Source organism: Phragmites australis, chromosome 9, assembly GCF_958298935.1.
Source record: "Phragmites australis chromosome 9, lpPhrAust1.1, whole genome shotgun sequence".
Classification (NCBI taxonomy): domain Eukaryota; kingdom Viridiplantae; phylum Streptophyta; class Magnoliopsida; order Poales; family Poaceae; genus Phragmites; species Phragmites australis.
In genome coordinates this window covers 28,739,931-28,756,515 of record NC_084929.1, presented here as the reverse complement: position 1 = coordinate 28,756,515, position 16,585 = coordinate 28,739,931, and the positions used below count along the sequence as shown (strand labels likewise).

Genomic DNA, 16,585 nt, shown 5'->3' with positions numbered 1-16,585 from the left:
TGAGGACTTAAGGCCCATCTCGAGGTATGAGTCAGCGAGGCCATCGCGGAGATGAAACCCGCAACTCCTGGTGGCCAGCCCGGTCACCGGCCTGGCCATGTAGAAGCACCTGAAGAGATCAAGTCACAACTCGACCCCAATAAAGTTCTCACTCATGTGAGAAAAAAAGCTCAGCATGATAATGGAGTTGGGATTGAGGTGGAGGTGATGGATGTCATAGAAGGAAATGACGGTAGTGAAGAACTCAGAGAAGGATGACATGAGACCGGTTAGGAAGGAGGAGGCAAACATCACGATCTCCCCCTCGTGGGGAGTAGGCGTGTTCTCCCTAGCATGGTACCCAGAAGTAAGGTGGCGAGGGAGCAGATGACTCTCATACATCACCTTCAGCCTCGTCTCGGTGCACTTTGATTTGGGAAAGTCTTGCTCATTGCCAGTGCGTTGCACCCTGTGATTTCTGGGGGGCTGTAAGGAAAGCTCTAATGGAGACGAAGGCGGTTGGCATTGGGCTCTAGGGCTTGGTGACTAGGGAGATGGCAAAAAGTTTCGTGGGGGGCCTTTGGCTATCCAATTTATAGGGCCAATGCGATATCCCAACTGCCACGAGCCCAGCTGTTTCGGAATTTGAGAGGCTGCATAGGGAACCCAAATCCTCTCGGGTCCAGCGGCAAGTAAAGTTTCTCTCTCCCACTATCCTCTTCCATGAACATACCTTCCTTTTTTCTCTCTCCCATGATTCTCTCTCTCTCCAGACGTTTAACCTCCCTCGGGATGCGGTTTTCTGAGCCAACCACGAAAGTGGACCATGTCGCTAACCACTCCCTAGGCGAACTCATGTTCACCCAGGGTCCAAATAGTACGACTTGGTCCGACCACGATCACATGACAAACTGCTCAGTCTACCATATCCGCGAGTGAGCTTGGGGGCTACTATCGGTGTGAAGAATAATAGGGTTCTATGGCAGGGGGACCCACGATAGTCAAATATCAGCCTTCTCTACAGGTCATGATTAGGCAGGAGCATGGTCGCTCGGTGCATCCAACCAGCGACCATACGACCGGTTTCTCCAACTAGTCCCCCGTTCTCAAAGGGAAACCCCGCGACCAGTTTTCTCTAGTTGCGGGATAGGTATGTGCCTAATCAGTTTAATCTCATTACATACTTTTCCATGTGTTTTCTCTTACCCAGGTCGTCCTTCCGGGCGGACCTAGGCGTGGCCTGCGTAGGCTTGCCGTGTCCCATCCCGTAGCATTAAACACTATGGGATGACCTGACAAGGCGTGGCAATTTGTTTTGCTGGAGTACAGGCGGTGCATGGGGATGGGACCTGGCAAACTAAGCAACAAGGATGACGCGAGCGTGGGAGCGATAGGACAAGCCCTGCAGATCAACATGGCAAGTGGATTGTGGCCACTCGCCGTAATGATGGGCCTATGTTAGAAGGATTAGCTAGGTCTGAGTCTAGCTTGAGTCCATATGTAAGTCCTCTCTCCCTCAGATATATAAAGGGAGGGAGACGTGGAGGAGAAGGATAAGTGTAACTAGTTCATTCATACCCATATTAAAAAATACATAGGATGTAGGGCTATTATTCTAAGGGAGGCCTGAACCTGGATAACCTCCGGTGTTCTTGAGTTCATCACACGCACGCAGCTAGGACATATAGCCCCATGACGCGGATCACACACCCGTCGTCAGGTATACCCTGGTATTATTGTCAGGGACAACCCTTGACACAAATATACGGTTTCATTCTGATCCGTCTTCGTAGCCTGACTCGATGGATGCAGACTCTGTATCCGCTCATGCAGGTATCAGGAGATGGTTTCACAGGCCCCTACGGAAAAGGGTTAAAGACCTGTGTGACCACCACTTACTAATAGTTTATAGTTGTTGTGGGTTTTACATGTTGCAGGAGCCCTTCGAACACGCCGAATGTACTTTGTGGACGCTCTGCGTGACTGAAACGTGTTCAGATACCAGTATCGGCGAAGTCATTGGCGGACCTTCGTGAGTTCACCGAAGATATCTGATGGGCTTCGTGAAGGAATCAATCGAAGGGACGCCGTAGGCACTGTCGCAAGTGAAACCCTCGACGAGCCTTCGGAGGCAAGGTGAAGACCATCGCATGGTGTTGTGAGGAAGACGACCGAGGTTGCTCTGAAGGTGCCATCGGCCGTAGACCTTCAGGAGTACGGTGGAGGATAAAGCGATGCTAGTAATCGAAGACCCAAAAGGGTATTATTGTAAATAGGGCAAATGTACTTAGGAATAATACCGCATTGCCCTCGAATATGCCAGGAATGTGGCAGTTAGAGGGGTATTATTGTACATTGTAATGGAGAGTGGTTGGGTAAGGCATATAAATAGAGCAGCACTGTAATCGAAAAGATGGGTGATGTGAGGAACCGTCCAAACGGTATTCAAATTAATCATCAGGCGGATCATTTTTCATAATCAAAAACCTCGACGATTAATCAGAATGTCGTCCTGGTAGTCCCGGCACGTGTTTTGTGCACAAGATCGGAACGCATGCCTTTCCAACATATACATCACAACAAAATTTAAGAAAGAGTGAGTAATTAACATTATATTACAAGTCTTTAAAAATACAGCTGTTTCCACAATTTACAACAAAAAAGAAACAACAACTACGCAGCAGAAGAAAACTATACAACAAAAGGATATGGAGCCACATGCCCAGGGCCGGCCCTTGGGGGGGGGGGGGGGGGCGGGCAGTGCGGCCGCGCCGGGCCCCCAACTCGCAGGGGCCCCCAACGGCCCGACTGCAGCCTGCAAATCCCATTATCCCATAGCGCCGAGCCGCCGACGCGTCACGCAACACCGAGCCGCAGAAGCCTCGAACCGAGCCGCCGTGCCCGTGCGCCGTCCCGTCCGCCGAACGCCCGAAGAAAGATCGAAGTCCCGGTTCCCGAACCGTCGTCCGCCGAGGCGCCGAAGGAGAAGGATCGCCTGAGTCCGCCGTCCGCCGTCCGCGTCTGCCCGGTGGTCGGTGCCCGTGAGTCCGCCGAACGCCCGAAGACCGAAGTCCCGATTCCCGATTCCCTATTCCGAACCGTCGTCCGCTGAGGCGCCGAAGGAGAAGGACGGACCGCCTGAGTCCGCCGTCCGCCCGGTGCCCACTCTGGCCTCTGGTCCGCCGTCCGCCCGGGCCCCGTCTGCCGTCCGCCGTCCAAGTCCGCCCGGTGGCCTGTGCCCTTGAGTCCGCCGTCCGCCGTCTGCCGTCTGCGGTCTGCGGTCCGTGCCCTGGTCCGTCCGCCGTCCGCCCGGGCCTGCGTGTGCGGGTGCGTGCCAGATTGCAGTGCAGATTGCAGTGCCGGTGGAGTCAGCCACTCAGGTGGTCAGGCCTGCTGCCTGCAGCCACAGAGCCACAGCCACTTCGTTCAATCGTTCCTCACGTCAAAACTCAAACGCAGTCACGCAGACAGTGAGACAGGCGACAGAAACAGAGCAGCAGCCAGTAGATTTAAGGTTAATTTCAATTAAACTCATTTTTTTAGTTTTGTAACTTTGTAATTTATATGAGTTCAACCACTAGCATGTTAATTTTTTTAATTATCATTTCGTCCTAGGTATCATGTCATTGAGAAAGTACGCATCGGGTAGCGAAAAAAGGAAAAAGAGAAAACAAGTGGATGAGTTAATAGAATCACAGAAGGGGGCAATGGACAAATTCTTAAGGAGTAATACGGGCAGTTCACGAAACCCAGATGAGTGGGCGATAGTTGCTGTGGAGGAACAAACTAATGTGAACGATGACGACCAAGGTCCTACACCTACAGAAGACAATGTTGACATCAATGAGGATGATAACAATGTAAGTGGTCATGACAATATATTTAATTCATCTGCTACAAAATCTGCTAGTGTTGATGAGCAGCCGGTTTTTACTACGGATATTTATGATCCAAGAAATTGGGATAATCTTGATAACAAAGCTAGAGACATATTAGTGGAGAAGGGGCCTATAAGAGAAGAAAATATTGTATTCCCTTTAGATGACAACTCAAGACATTTTTTGTATGCTCATTTCTCTAGAAAAATGAGCAATGGGGAGGTTCATGACAGAAAATGGTTAGTGTATTCGAAGCATGTTGATAGAGTGTTTTGCTTTAGTTGTAAGATTTTCAATTCTAGAAATTGCAAGAGTTCATTGGGGCGTGATGGATTTAGGGATTGGAGGCATATTAGTGAGAGGCTAAAAGAACATGAAGTTAGTGTCGAGCATATTACCAACATGACCTCTTGGAATGAATTGAGAGCTAGATTGAGGAAAAGTGAAACAATTGACAAAGATTTACAACAGCAAATCACAAAGGAGAAAGAACGTATAAGACAAGTTTTACTAAGAATAATTGCCATTGTCAAATTTCTTGGTAAACGTAATTTGGCTTTTAGAGGATCCAATGAGCAACTCTATAATGATCATAATGTCAATTTCTTAGCTTGTGTTGAGATGGTTGCAGAATTTGACTTGGTGATGCAAGACCATCTTAGACGTATTCAAAATAATGAGATTCATTATCATTATCTTAGTCATAAAATTCAGAATGAGTTGGTCTCTCTTTTGGCTTCTGATATTACAAATTCTATCGTAAAGATCGTGAAAGAGGCAAAATATTTCTCCATTATCCTAGATTGTACACCAGATGTGAGTCATCAAGAGCAAATGAGTTTGTTGGTTCGATGTGTTAATATGTCCGATGGCAAAATAAAATTAGAGGAGTTTTTTTTGGGTTTCTTGATGGTGGATGATACATCTGGTTCAGGACTTTTCAATGTATTGATTGATTCTATCAAGTCTTTTGGTCTTAATATTGATGATATTAGGGGTCAAGGTTACGATAACGGCTCTAACATGAAAGGAAAACACAAGGGGGTGCAAAGACGATTGCTTGATATTAATCGAAGAGCTTTGTATATGCCATGTGCTTGCCACAGTCTTAATCTTACTCTTTGTGATATGGCTAAATCATGTGCTAAAGCTATTTCATTTTTTGGAATTGTGCAACGGATATATGTATTGTTTTCTGGTTCTACCAAAAGATGGAAAGTTTTGCTCGAGCATATTCCAAGTTTAACTGTGAAATCGTTGTGCAATACTCATTGGGAGAGTCGAATCAAAAGTGTAAAACCAATTAGGTATCAAGCTCCTGAGCTAAGGTCAGCTTTGTTCAATTTAAGGGAAGCTGATGATACTGATCCCAAGGATAAGAGCGATGCAAAAAATTTATTTGAAGTGCTTGGCAGCTTTGAATTTATACTTGGTATGGTTATTTGGCATGACATTTTATTTGCTGTTAACACTGTGAGTAAGAAGTTGCAATCACCGTCCATGTGCATTGAGTCTACCTTACAGCAAATTGAAGGCATAATGAATTACTTTCACAGCTATAGAAATGAAGGATTTGCTTCTAGTCTGATCATAGCCAAAGATATTGTATCTGAAATGGGTGTAGAGGCATCATTTCCAGTAAAGCGTCGTTCTATTAGGAAGAAACAGTTTGATGAAACTGATTATAATGAAGCAAATTTGCAAGCTGAGAGGGCTTTTGAAGTTGATTACTTTTTTGTTATGGTTGATGTGGCAATCACTTCATTGAAAACTAGATTTGAAGAACTCCAAGAATTCAAAAGTATATTTGGGTTTTTAATGAGTTCAACAATCTTGAAGTCATTGGATGGTATTGAACTAAAAGACCGTTGCACTAAATTTGCAGAAACTTTCTCTCTAAAGGGTTCATCTGATGTTGAGTTAAATGATCTCATTTCTGAGTTAAGTGTTATGCAGTTGACTTTACCAGATAGACCAATGTCTGCCATGGAGATTTTTGAGTTTGTCAGAAATGCAGATTGTTATCCTAATATTTCTGTTGCTTATCGGATCTTATTTACTGTACCAGTGACTGTGGCATCTGCCGAAAGAAGCTTTTCAAAGTTGAAATTATTGAAGAACCATTTGAGGTCTACAATGTCACAAGAAAGATTAAACGGTCTGGCAACTTTATGCATTGAGAAGAAATTATTGGATGAGATTGATATTGATACAATCATCAATGACTTCGCATCTAGAAATATCCGAAGAAATTTTTAAGGTAATATGTTTGAAGTATTCCATATAAATATTGTTTTTGATTCAATTTAAGTTTTTTTCGGTAACAACTCAAATATATTTAGGGCCCTATGTTTAATTTCGCACCGGGCCCAAAAATTCTCAGGACCGGCCCTGCACATGCCCTTAGGCTCCATACGAAAACACTGAGTTCGGAGTAGAGTGTGCTACTCCTGCTCGCCATCCTAATCGGCAGGCACAAAGTAGTCGAACACCGCCTCTTCCTCGCCGACCTGTGAACCTGCATCAACTTAAGGGCAGCACCCTGAGTACGAAGATACTCACAAGTCTTACACAATATGGGTATACATATTCCCGACTCCAAGGATCATGCATTTAAGCTGGTAACAAGACTTAAACATGGTTAAGTTAATTAAGCGGTAAGCATCCTAGACATAGGTGTGAGCAACTAACTTAACGAACTTATATGAAACTACCCTGCCATAACCAACAACTGAGCATATGTAAATGTAACAACAAGTATATCAATGTGAACAAGTGCCAACTCGAACCACTAACCACCATACCCAGACCATAATCACATGCCCAACCATCAACCTCATGCCATCATCCACAAACCACAACGAGAACTCTATGACTGGGTGCAGATGAAATAATAGCATGCTCATGACCGAGAGCATGACAGTTCAAAATGTTTATATACCCTGCAGGGGGATACTCCTGGACCCACACGACACGAGGACCATTCGGCTTTTGCTATCGGCCAAAGTGCACACAAGGGGGTACTCGTGACAACCTTTCCCAACCAACCCCAACCGTGTGGGGCATGCATCGGTCGGCGCTGCGATACTAGAACTACTCCTGGAGTAAACTAGTATCGCTTACAAGCCCGCCCGCTCACACCGTCGATGTTCACGCCCACAAAGCCACAGCTGCGAAGGTATTCGGCTCGCCTTACTATTAGATCGGCATGTGGTGAGTAAGGTAAGTGCTAAAGCTAACAACCCCGACGATCGGCCTTAAACGATGCAAGTGGTCTATGGTGCTCGGGTTTTCTCTCCCGACCTGCCCCCTGGACTTTCCATCGAGGCAGACGACACCCCTAACACCGCCCACATCTCGTCTCATACTCACCACTCACCGAAATACCTAAGCATTGCTAACCATAGCGAAGACCTTTAGACATCGACATCACCTCTAGGCTTCAAGGAACACACATGAACTCGTGACCAAGGTAGAAGAATGCAACGGCATAGGTTCTACCCAAGGGTACTCGACACATGCATACATACATAAGCATAGATAACACTTAGACTTTCAAGTTAACACGATGCAATATGATAGATGCTTGCCTTGCTGCCCTGGATCAGAAAGATATGGCGTGACGGGACCGCCTTCGGCCTCTGGAATCGATGGATCAACGGTCACTATAAGACATACACACGTGCAATGCATAAATATATGAACAAATGTAAATGCATAAAAATATGCGAGTTCTAGCAGTGGTAGAGCGCCAAGGCTCAATTACATATGTAAAAGATCGCTAAAGTGTTAGGGTTCCAAAGTTCAAAACCCCAAACAAGCAACCCTAACTCACCCTAGCTTCTGTGTACTGGCGGTCAGACCGGCCCCTTGTGGCGGTCAGACCAGCCCCTTTGGCAACTGTGGAACCAAACATCACCACGACCGAGGCAGACGAAGATCTCCAAGAAGCAAAATGTGAGGCGGTTGCAGTGACTAATGGGGAGGGTTGAAACCGCGAAGACCCAACTTACCAGGAAGATGCAAACACCTCGGTGTGGAGGGTTGAGGAAGGCCTTCGCTCTTGTTTGGAAGTTTTGACTGCTATGAGGGGGAAGACCCCTTGTGTCGAGGACTTCGAACAACTCGCAGAGTACGAAGATGAAGAAGAAACCGAAACAGGGAGAGCTGGATTCCTAGAAGCTAAGGACCTAGAGAGACAAAATGCATAAAAGAAGCGTATGCTAGAAAGCTTGGAAGCGAGTCGGAAGGCGGCTAAATATCGCCGGAGAGCAGAAGAAGCTAGAAGAACTCTGAAGAAAATGCAGGACCAAATTAACATGCTACAGAGAGAGGGCGAAGAAGCATGAAATATCATCACCCCTTCGTAAACATTTACAATATGACATGTGCACGATCTTCGGCATAGGTCACGCAGGCGATCCAGAATCACCACTCTCCATTAGCTTGTGGAACCAATCATGGCCTTCGGTTTTCAAGATGCTGAGAGTGGTTATGTTCGATGGAGAGTCATACCCAAGGGAATTCATCATGAGTTTTGAGGCGGCGGTTGAATCTGTCAGTGGAGACGATTCATGGCGAAGACCGTTGTGCTGGCGATAAAAGGGATAGCAAGATCTTGATATTCTGCCTTACCTCCAGGGTCCATATACTCATGGGAGCAGTTGTGTGACGCCCTTTTCTGTAAGTTCCAAGGCAATCGAGTTGAAAAGATCACAACAGGAGACCTCTTCGCAGTAAAATAGTAGCCGACAGAGTCACTGAAAGACTATATGCACCGATTCGTACATGTGCGCTGTCAGGCGAAGGGTCTGAGCGAATACACAATTATTGAAGCCGCTTTCCAAGGCATCAGAGGAGGGCTGCTGGCAAGAAAGTTGACGCGCAAGAGGCCACAGAGTGTCCATGAACTCTTCAACAAAATGGAGGAGTATGCAAGGTTTGAGATCGACCATCATCAGAGGAAAAGCGAAATGATAGCGTTGAGAACATAAAAGACTTACCCCTCAAACAAGGAAACAAATGCTGGCCATCCAAAGGATAGGCCAAATCACTCAGAGAAGGACGAGGCCTTTGGGTATAATTCCAAACAAAAAGAAGTTAACCAGATGAAGCCAATTCAGAAGAGGCCTTCATAGAAGTCATCGAGGCCCACGGAGGTGGAACCTGCAGAGGCCGAAGCGGAAGAGGCCACAGAGGTTGAGGTGGTCGAGGAGGATGAGCTCCGCGTGACCCAAGCATGTTGTAGTGTTGTCCATACGACAAAGCAGTGTCTACATGTTGTAGCTATGAAGGAAAGTCTAGGGAAGCAACCCTTCGATCCTGTCAGGGTAGTGCATCATACCGCGCCATATAGGCCAAGCGGCGTGTGGCAATTTCAGCAGACCTAGGTTCAACCTCACGGGCCAAACCCTTCGGTGTTTGCTTCTCAATGGTGATCAATGGCTTCAACGGAGTCATATGTCCCAACACCTTTGGCTCCACTAGACCAATCATATGGTCAGTCAGCTGCTTTTCAAGCAGCACTCCCACCCCCTCCGCCAAAGCGTGCAATTGAAGCCCCGCTAGAAACTAGTAGATCAGTGAACGCGATAACCCACGGGTTGAATGTGGTTTTTGCAATCACTGGTGGCTCAAATTAGGAAACAGAGTCCAAGAGACAGCAAAAATAGTATGTGCAAAGGGTTAACCATGTCGGTGTAAACCCTCCCTACATCCGCTCGAAGTAGTCCCATGTCCCCATCACATTCTCACAAGAGGACATGAGGGTTTTGGATTACACCACACACAGATGCTTTTGTCATCATTGCTAACATCTCAGGAAGTGAGGTCCATAGGATCCTGATAGATGGTGGAAGCTCGACAGATATCATCTTCGCTGATACCTTCGATAGGATGGGACTAGAGCGAAGTATCTTATAGCAGGCTAGATCACAATTCCTAGGCTTCGGAGGAAAAGCAATCAATACTTTGGGCAAAGTGCATATACTGGTCTCTTTCGGCGAAGGGTCCAATTTTCGAATAGAAGATATCACCTTCGATGTGGTTGATATGAGCTATCCATATAATGACATCTTCAGAAGAGGGAAACTAAACAACTTCATCGTGGTACTGCACTATGGTTATCTGTGCATGAAGATGCCTGGTCCCGGAGGCGTAATATCGGTGTTAGGAGATCAACAGGTGGCCAGCATAATTGAAGTGGGATACACTTCAGGCCGCCGCAACATTCATATCGTAACAAAACCACTGTCGAAGCCCCCAGGAAGTCAAAGTTTCACTGCAGGAAAAAAAGTGCCGAGGGCCAGACTAAGAAAGTGCTGCTGTATCAGGATAGGCCGAAAAGATCAGTGGTCATTGGAGCCGAAATGACAGAAGAAGTCGAATGAAGGATGATAGAATTCCTCCACAACAACGAGGACGCCGAAGGATATACAAGGGGTCAGTAGAAATATCATTGAGCATACTCTAAACGTTGACCCGAACGTGAAGCCAAAAAAGCAAAGGCTTCGGAAAACTTCCAAAGAGAGAGAAGAAGAAGCGAAGGCTAAGGTACAGAAGCTGCTTGACACTGGGGTCGTGCGTGAAGCACTCCATTCGGAGTGTTTAGTGAACCCGGTGTTAGTCAAGAAAAGTAACGGTAGTTGGAGAATGTGCGTTGATTTCATAGACTTAAACAAAGCTTGCCCAAATGATTATTTTCCATTACCACGCATCGATCAGCTTGTGGACTCCGCAGCTGGTTGTGAAATGGTAAGCTTTCTGGATGCATATTCTGGATACCATCTGGTCTGGGTGGTGAAGGAGGATGAAGCAAAAATAAGTTTCAGAACCTCCTTCAGAATATATTGCTATGTAAGAATGGCTTTCGGCCTTAGGATCGCCGGAGCAACATTCACCAAATTGGTCCAAATTGTGCTGAATACGCAGTTAGGCAGAAATGTATATGCATACGTTGACGACATAGCCGTGAAGAGCAATAGGGAGAAGGACCATCTGGATGACCTTCGGGAAACCTTCGCTAATTTGCGAAGTGTGGGATTAAAATTGAATCCAGAGAAATGTGCATTTGGTGTGCGCTCAGGGAGATTACTGGGATTTTTGGTGTCGAAGAGAGGCATCGTGTTAAATCTTGAAAAAAATCCAATAAATACTTGATATGAGGCCTCCGTAGAATAGAAGAGAGGCACAAATGTTGGCGGGAAAATTAGCAGCTCTAGGCCGGTTCATAGCCAAGTCTGCTGAGCGAAGTCTGCCTTTCTTCAAAACCCTCAAGGGCTCTGACCCTTTCAGATGGAGTGTGGAGCAACAGAATGCTTTTAACGAACTGAAAGTGTATTTGACAAAGCTCACATCTTTGACTAGCCAGGATTCGAAGGCCGAGTTATTGCTTTACATAGCAGCTTCCTCTTCGACGGTAAGTGTCATGCTTGTGCAAGAAAAGCAACTCAACAAGAATTTGCTATAATTTCCAGTGTACTATGTGTCGGAGGCATTGGCAGAGCCAAAGAAGTTTTATTTTGAAATGGAAAAAACGACATACATCATGGTCATGGCTTCGCGAAAGCTTCGGCACTACTTCACTACACACAAGATAACAATGCCGACTTCTACAACCCTTCAGGATATGTTTGAAAATTGAGAAGCCACCGGAGGAATTAGAAAATGGGTCACGGAGCTTGCACCATTCACGCTAACCTTCATCGCGAGGATGACAATAAAATCACAGGTCCTTATGGAGTTTCTGGCAAATTGGACACCAAAGAACGAAGGCTCGGAAGAAACACCATTAGACCCAGTATGGGTCGTATATTTTGATGGAGCTTGGGGGGCTGGTGTAGCAGCAGTTGTGTCTTCACCTTCGGGTGTGAAGCTATGGTACGCAGCTATACTTGATTTTCAGTCGACAAACAATGTCGCAAAATATGAAGCGGTTCTCCTCGGCCTTTGTAAGGCACGAGCTCTGGGCGTCCGGAGGGTGTTGATCAAGACATATTCTCAGGTGGTAGCAGGCCAAATTGACAAAACAGTCCAGGCGAAGGAGTCGGAGCTGGCTAAGTATATGGCAACCGTGCGAAACATGGAGAAACATTTCCTACGGTTCACTGTCAAGAGCATATCAAGAAATGACAATCATGAGGCAGATGACCTCGCCAAGACTGCGGCATGAAGTCTTCCACTCCCTTTGGATGTCTTTTATCAAGTTTTGAGGAAAACAACCTTTAGATCCCCTCAGCAAGTGTCACAAAGTGTCACCATCATTGACAGTGAACATTGATGCTCTTCTATAATGGCTTACCTTCGGGGCCATTACGATCCTGAAGATCGTATGGAGGCAAAGCGTATGATGCAAAGAGCTAGAAACTACAAGATTGTGGGATCTGACTTGTATAAGATGGGAGGTTGTGCACCAATGCATTGGTGCATATCCTGAACAGAGGACAAAAATTGCTAAAGGGAATACATGAAGGATTGTGTGGCTCGCACATTGGCACTAGGGCACTTGTCGCAAAGGCATTTAGGCAGGGATTCTATTGGCCAAAGGCCATCTCTGATGCAGAGAACACGGTGCGAAGTTGTGTGAAGTGCCAATACATGACCAAGGGCTCAAGCAGACCTTCATCAGCAATACATCTTATCCCGCCAGTTTGGCCTTTGTCTTGCTAGGGGATTGACATCATTGGACAGTTGCTAATTGCTTCGGAAAACCTTCGCTACGCTGTAGTGGCTATCGAGTACTTTTCCAAATGGGTGGAGGCAACTCCGTTGGCGAAGATAACGTCAAGAAATGCACAAAAATTCTTGTGGCAAAATATCATCTTTCGTTCCTATGTTCTATGGGAAGTAACAGTTGACAATGAGACACAAATCGACAGCAAAGGATTCAAACATTTTTGCGAAGACATGAGAATTAAAATTCACTTTGTTTTGGTATACCATCCTTAGTCGAATGGAGCTATGGAGAGAGAAAATGGCATCATCTTGACAAGAGTGGCAAGGCGCTTGCAAGGTTTGCCGAAGGGAAAGTGGGTTGAAGAGTTGCTAAAGGTATTGTGGTCAATCAGGACGACAGCAACAAGACCAACGGGTTTCATGCCGTTTCGCTTGCTCTTTGGCGAAGAAGCTATGACTCCAGAGGAATGTAAAAACAAATCATTTCGTGTCACAATTGAGACGGATCGGAACAAAGATATGATAACCAAAGATTCACTGGAGGAAATGAAAATGCAGGCCGTGGAAAACCTGTCGAAGTACCAGGAGGAAACAAGAAGATGGATGAATAAGAGCATATCTCCGAAGGAGTTCGTCCCGGGGGACCTAGTGCTATGAAGGCTCCCAAATGCTTTGACCGTTGGAAAACTCCGAAGCAAGTGGGATGGACCTTTCCTGGTGAAGACTTCGAAGAGGCCGGGGTCTTATCACCTGGATACTCTCGAAGGAGAAGAGATTCCGCACACTTGAAATGCTGATAGCCATGGCAAGTACCATGTGTAATCAAAGATATCAAGAGAGACCTTCGGAGTAGTAGGCGAGGACCTTTACTTTCATGTGTTTTTATATTAAGCATTTTAATTCATGTACAGGTGATGTACTCTTTTTCTCACGGGGGGAACCCTTCGCTAGGGTGTGAGGTTTTTAACGAGGCATACACCTTTGTAAACCCTTATGATTATAAAAAGTAACCTCCTAGAAATCATATGCTCCTATTGAATTGCTGCATAATTCATCATCGAAGTGGTGCAAGCCTTCGATGGAAGGATGCACACCAATCGACGAAGCAAAGTGGGTCGCAGCTAGCTAGGAAAAAATCAAGGTAAAGAATATCAGTGCCTCACACCTTACCCTTCAATTTAAAGATGGGTACGAACCCTCAAGAAAAAGCCGAAGTGTTGCTTGACCTTGAGCAAAGGCACCACACCTCTTGAAACAAAGGACGAGGTCTAAGAGAGTCTGTCCTCGCGACGAAGACTAAAACATGCCTTCGGATCATAAAGAAAGACAAGGGCTCAGAGAGTCTGTCCTCGCGTTGAAGATTAAAACATGACTTCAGATCATAAAGAAAGTGAGGGCTAAGAGAGCATGTCCTCGCACCAAAGACTAAAACATGCCTTCGGATCATAAAGAAAGACGAGGGCCAAGAGAGCCTGTCCTCGCACTGAAGACTAAAACATGCTTTAGGATCATAAAGTAAGACTGGGCCAAAGCGTACTAGAAGGTCCCTACGGCTCTAAAGTCGGGGGGCAGGGGATGGCATTTTTCGATCGACGCTTCACTCACGATGCTGCTTAAGGTCCCTGCGGCTCAAAATTTTGGGGCTGAGGACTTACTGAGACTACAACAAAGGATAACAAATTTATTTGGCAAATTCATCGGTGTCAGGATCTACAAAGTCCTTATACAATTGGCTATGACCAAATTGGAAAGAAATGCCCTGGCTAGCATGAAAAGATCGCGTCAGATCTCACAGAGATTCGATATAGTTGTCCAAAGAGGTGCTATGTGAAATCACAAGTGAGGTACTACGATCCTCCATGTATGGTGTAATGTGCAAAGGATCAGGACCTCAACGATAACAAAATTGAAAATGTTTGAGCGGGGATCCATAGGTTTTGTCCACTGTCTCAGTTTTCGGCTCGACGAAAACAAGCGGAGGCTTGTAGTATTTGTGTGCTATCCTACGGATTTTCCACTTGGCCCTACGAATCTCTAGGTTCGAAGGGCAGAACGACTCCCAAAACACTTTTGAGTTAGCGTTTCTCGTCTCATACAACCTAGCCTTTGCTTGCCAATACTTGTCAAACTTTATAGCAGGATAGCGACGGTGGAAAGAGTCCCAACAAGTCCAAGACAAAAAAAAAATTTATCTTGCATCAGGGTGATCGATACAACATCTTTGGCTACCTGCACAGTGTCTGAAGGTAGGACCTACGCAGGAAGCGAAGGTTATCAAAATATTTAATAAGAAATTAAACAAACGTATGTATTACACGCTTCAAGAATCATAGAGCGTTTCAAACTCGTGACAGTACGTCTCTCATCGCTCACACCTACTCGTTGCCAATGCTTTGCAAGCGGGCAGACTATAAGGCTCCTTGGGCAGAGGGCCTCGTAGAAGACGGAGCACCTTTGGTCTTCGTGGCAACTTGTAGCAAAAACTAAAGATGTCCAAATGGGCCGTCCCGAGGCACGACCCAGGTACGGCACGGCCCGAGGCCACAGGTCGTGCTTGGGCCGAGCGCATGGCACGGCACGACCTGGCTGCGTTGGGCCAGCACGAGCATAGTCCAGCCCAGGCCGGCACGGGCATGGCCTAGCTAGGCACGATCCGGCTCGGCACGCATGAGTCCAGCTATTTTCTATTTTCTTTTTTTAATTTATAGCTATTTAATCTATTTTATATATTTTTATCATATTTTTCTATTTTTTAATTTTATAGCTATTTTTATTTTATAGGGCCGGTTGTGCCGACAGGCCGTCCATGTGCCGTTGGGCCACCCGTGCATGCGGTGCCTATCGTGCCCGTCGGGCCGGCTCGACACGGCACGGTGATCGACGGGGCGTGCCGTGGGCCGATGGGGAGGCACGCGGGCCGACACGGCATGGCCCGTTATAGTAGCTGGGCTGTTCGGGCCGTGCTGAGCCGGGCCCGTGCCGACCCGGCCCGAGTGGCCTATTTGGCCATCTCTAGCAAAAACAAATAAAAAATATTCGGAGAAATGATCAAACAGATTCGAGGGTGTACCAAAAGACACTCACTTGAAGACAGTTATTCTCCGCCTCTTGAAGGTCCAGATCATGCCCATGCTTACACCAGTAATTGCTGGTAAATGATCTTGCGGAGGCCCTCGATGCCTTCGACATTGCTCCAGTGGAGAAATCCAAAGGGTAGCAGAACAATTGGCTCTCGAGCTCCTTGTGATGGTCGCAACCAGTCAACTCAATTGATTTGATGAGGCTCCGAACTGATACCATAGCGCAGAAGTCACCATATAGTTGGGTTGTAGTTTAAAGGCTGCCAGAAGACTCAGCGATCCAATTGAGAAGGTCACCTAGACCAACTTCCTTGAGCATTGGAGGCACGGCCGAAGCACCTAGTTTTTCAAGAGTTTGGTTGATAGTTTTGCTAGCCTTGACTGCCCTTGGCTCCAGGACCTCTACTTGCTCTGTAACGGTGTCACAGGAGAATTGCTTTGCCTCTTGCAATCTTTCGTGCAAATGTTGGTTTTAATCTCTTTTAGCATCGTAAAGAGCTCGAAGCTCTGATACTCTTGCTTCGGATGCCTCAACACTCACGCGAAGGGTCATTACCTTTTGTTCAAGGTCTCGGGTACTCGAGGGAAGGCTGGTCACTTCTTTTTCAAGATTTTGCGAGTGCAGCATGACCTCCTTCGTTTGTTGGACGTAATCCTTTTGTCTTGCCTTGGCTTCTTCCACCCGCGAGAGATACAAGGCCTCCGCGCCCTTCGCGCGACCCTATGCCTGCTCCGCTTGTTTGCGTAGAGCGCGTGAGAGAAGCATAACATGTGATAATACAACAATATAAAAATGAGCATGCAAAGGATAGCCTAATAACAAGCCAAAATACCTTTGCAGCCACCACATCGAAGGCGTCTATGAGTTCAGAGGTAGGTTTTCGCACCAGTTATATCTTCATCTCGGGAAGGACAAAACTGTTGAATATTTTCTTTGCATCTTTCACCTTCTCGGAACTCGGTTGAAACGAAGCA

At 46.3% G+C, this 16,585-nt stretch overlaps 1 protein-coding gene across 1 annotated transcript; it reads left to right on the top strand.

Annotated features, from left to right (window-relative positions):
• The first annotated feature begins 3,686 nt into the window (after positions 1-3,686).
• LOC133928117 (uncharacterized) lies at positions 3,687-6,116 on the top strand. Its single transcript, XM_062374386.1, has one exon. The coding sequence runs from the start codon at positions 3,687-3,689 to the stop codon at positions 6,114-6,116; it is 2,430 nt and encodes an 809-aa protein (XP_062230370.1).
• The last annotated feature ends 10,469 nt before the right edge of the window (positions 6,117-16,585 follow it).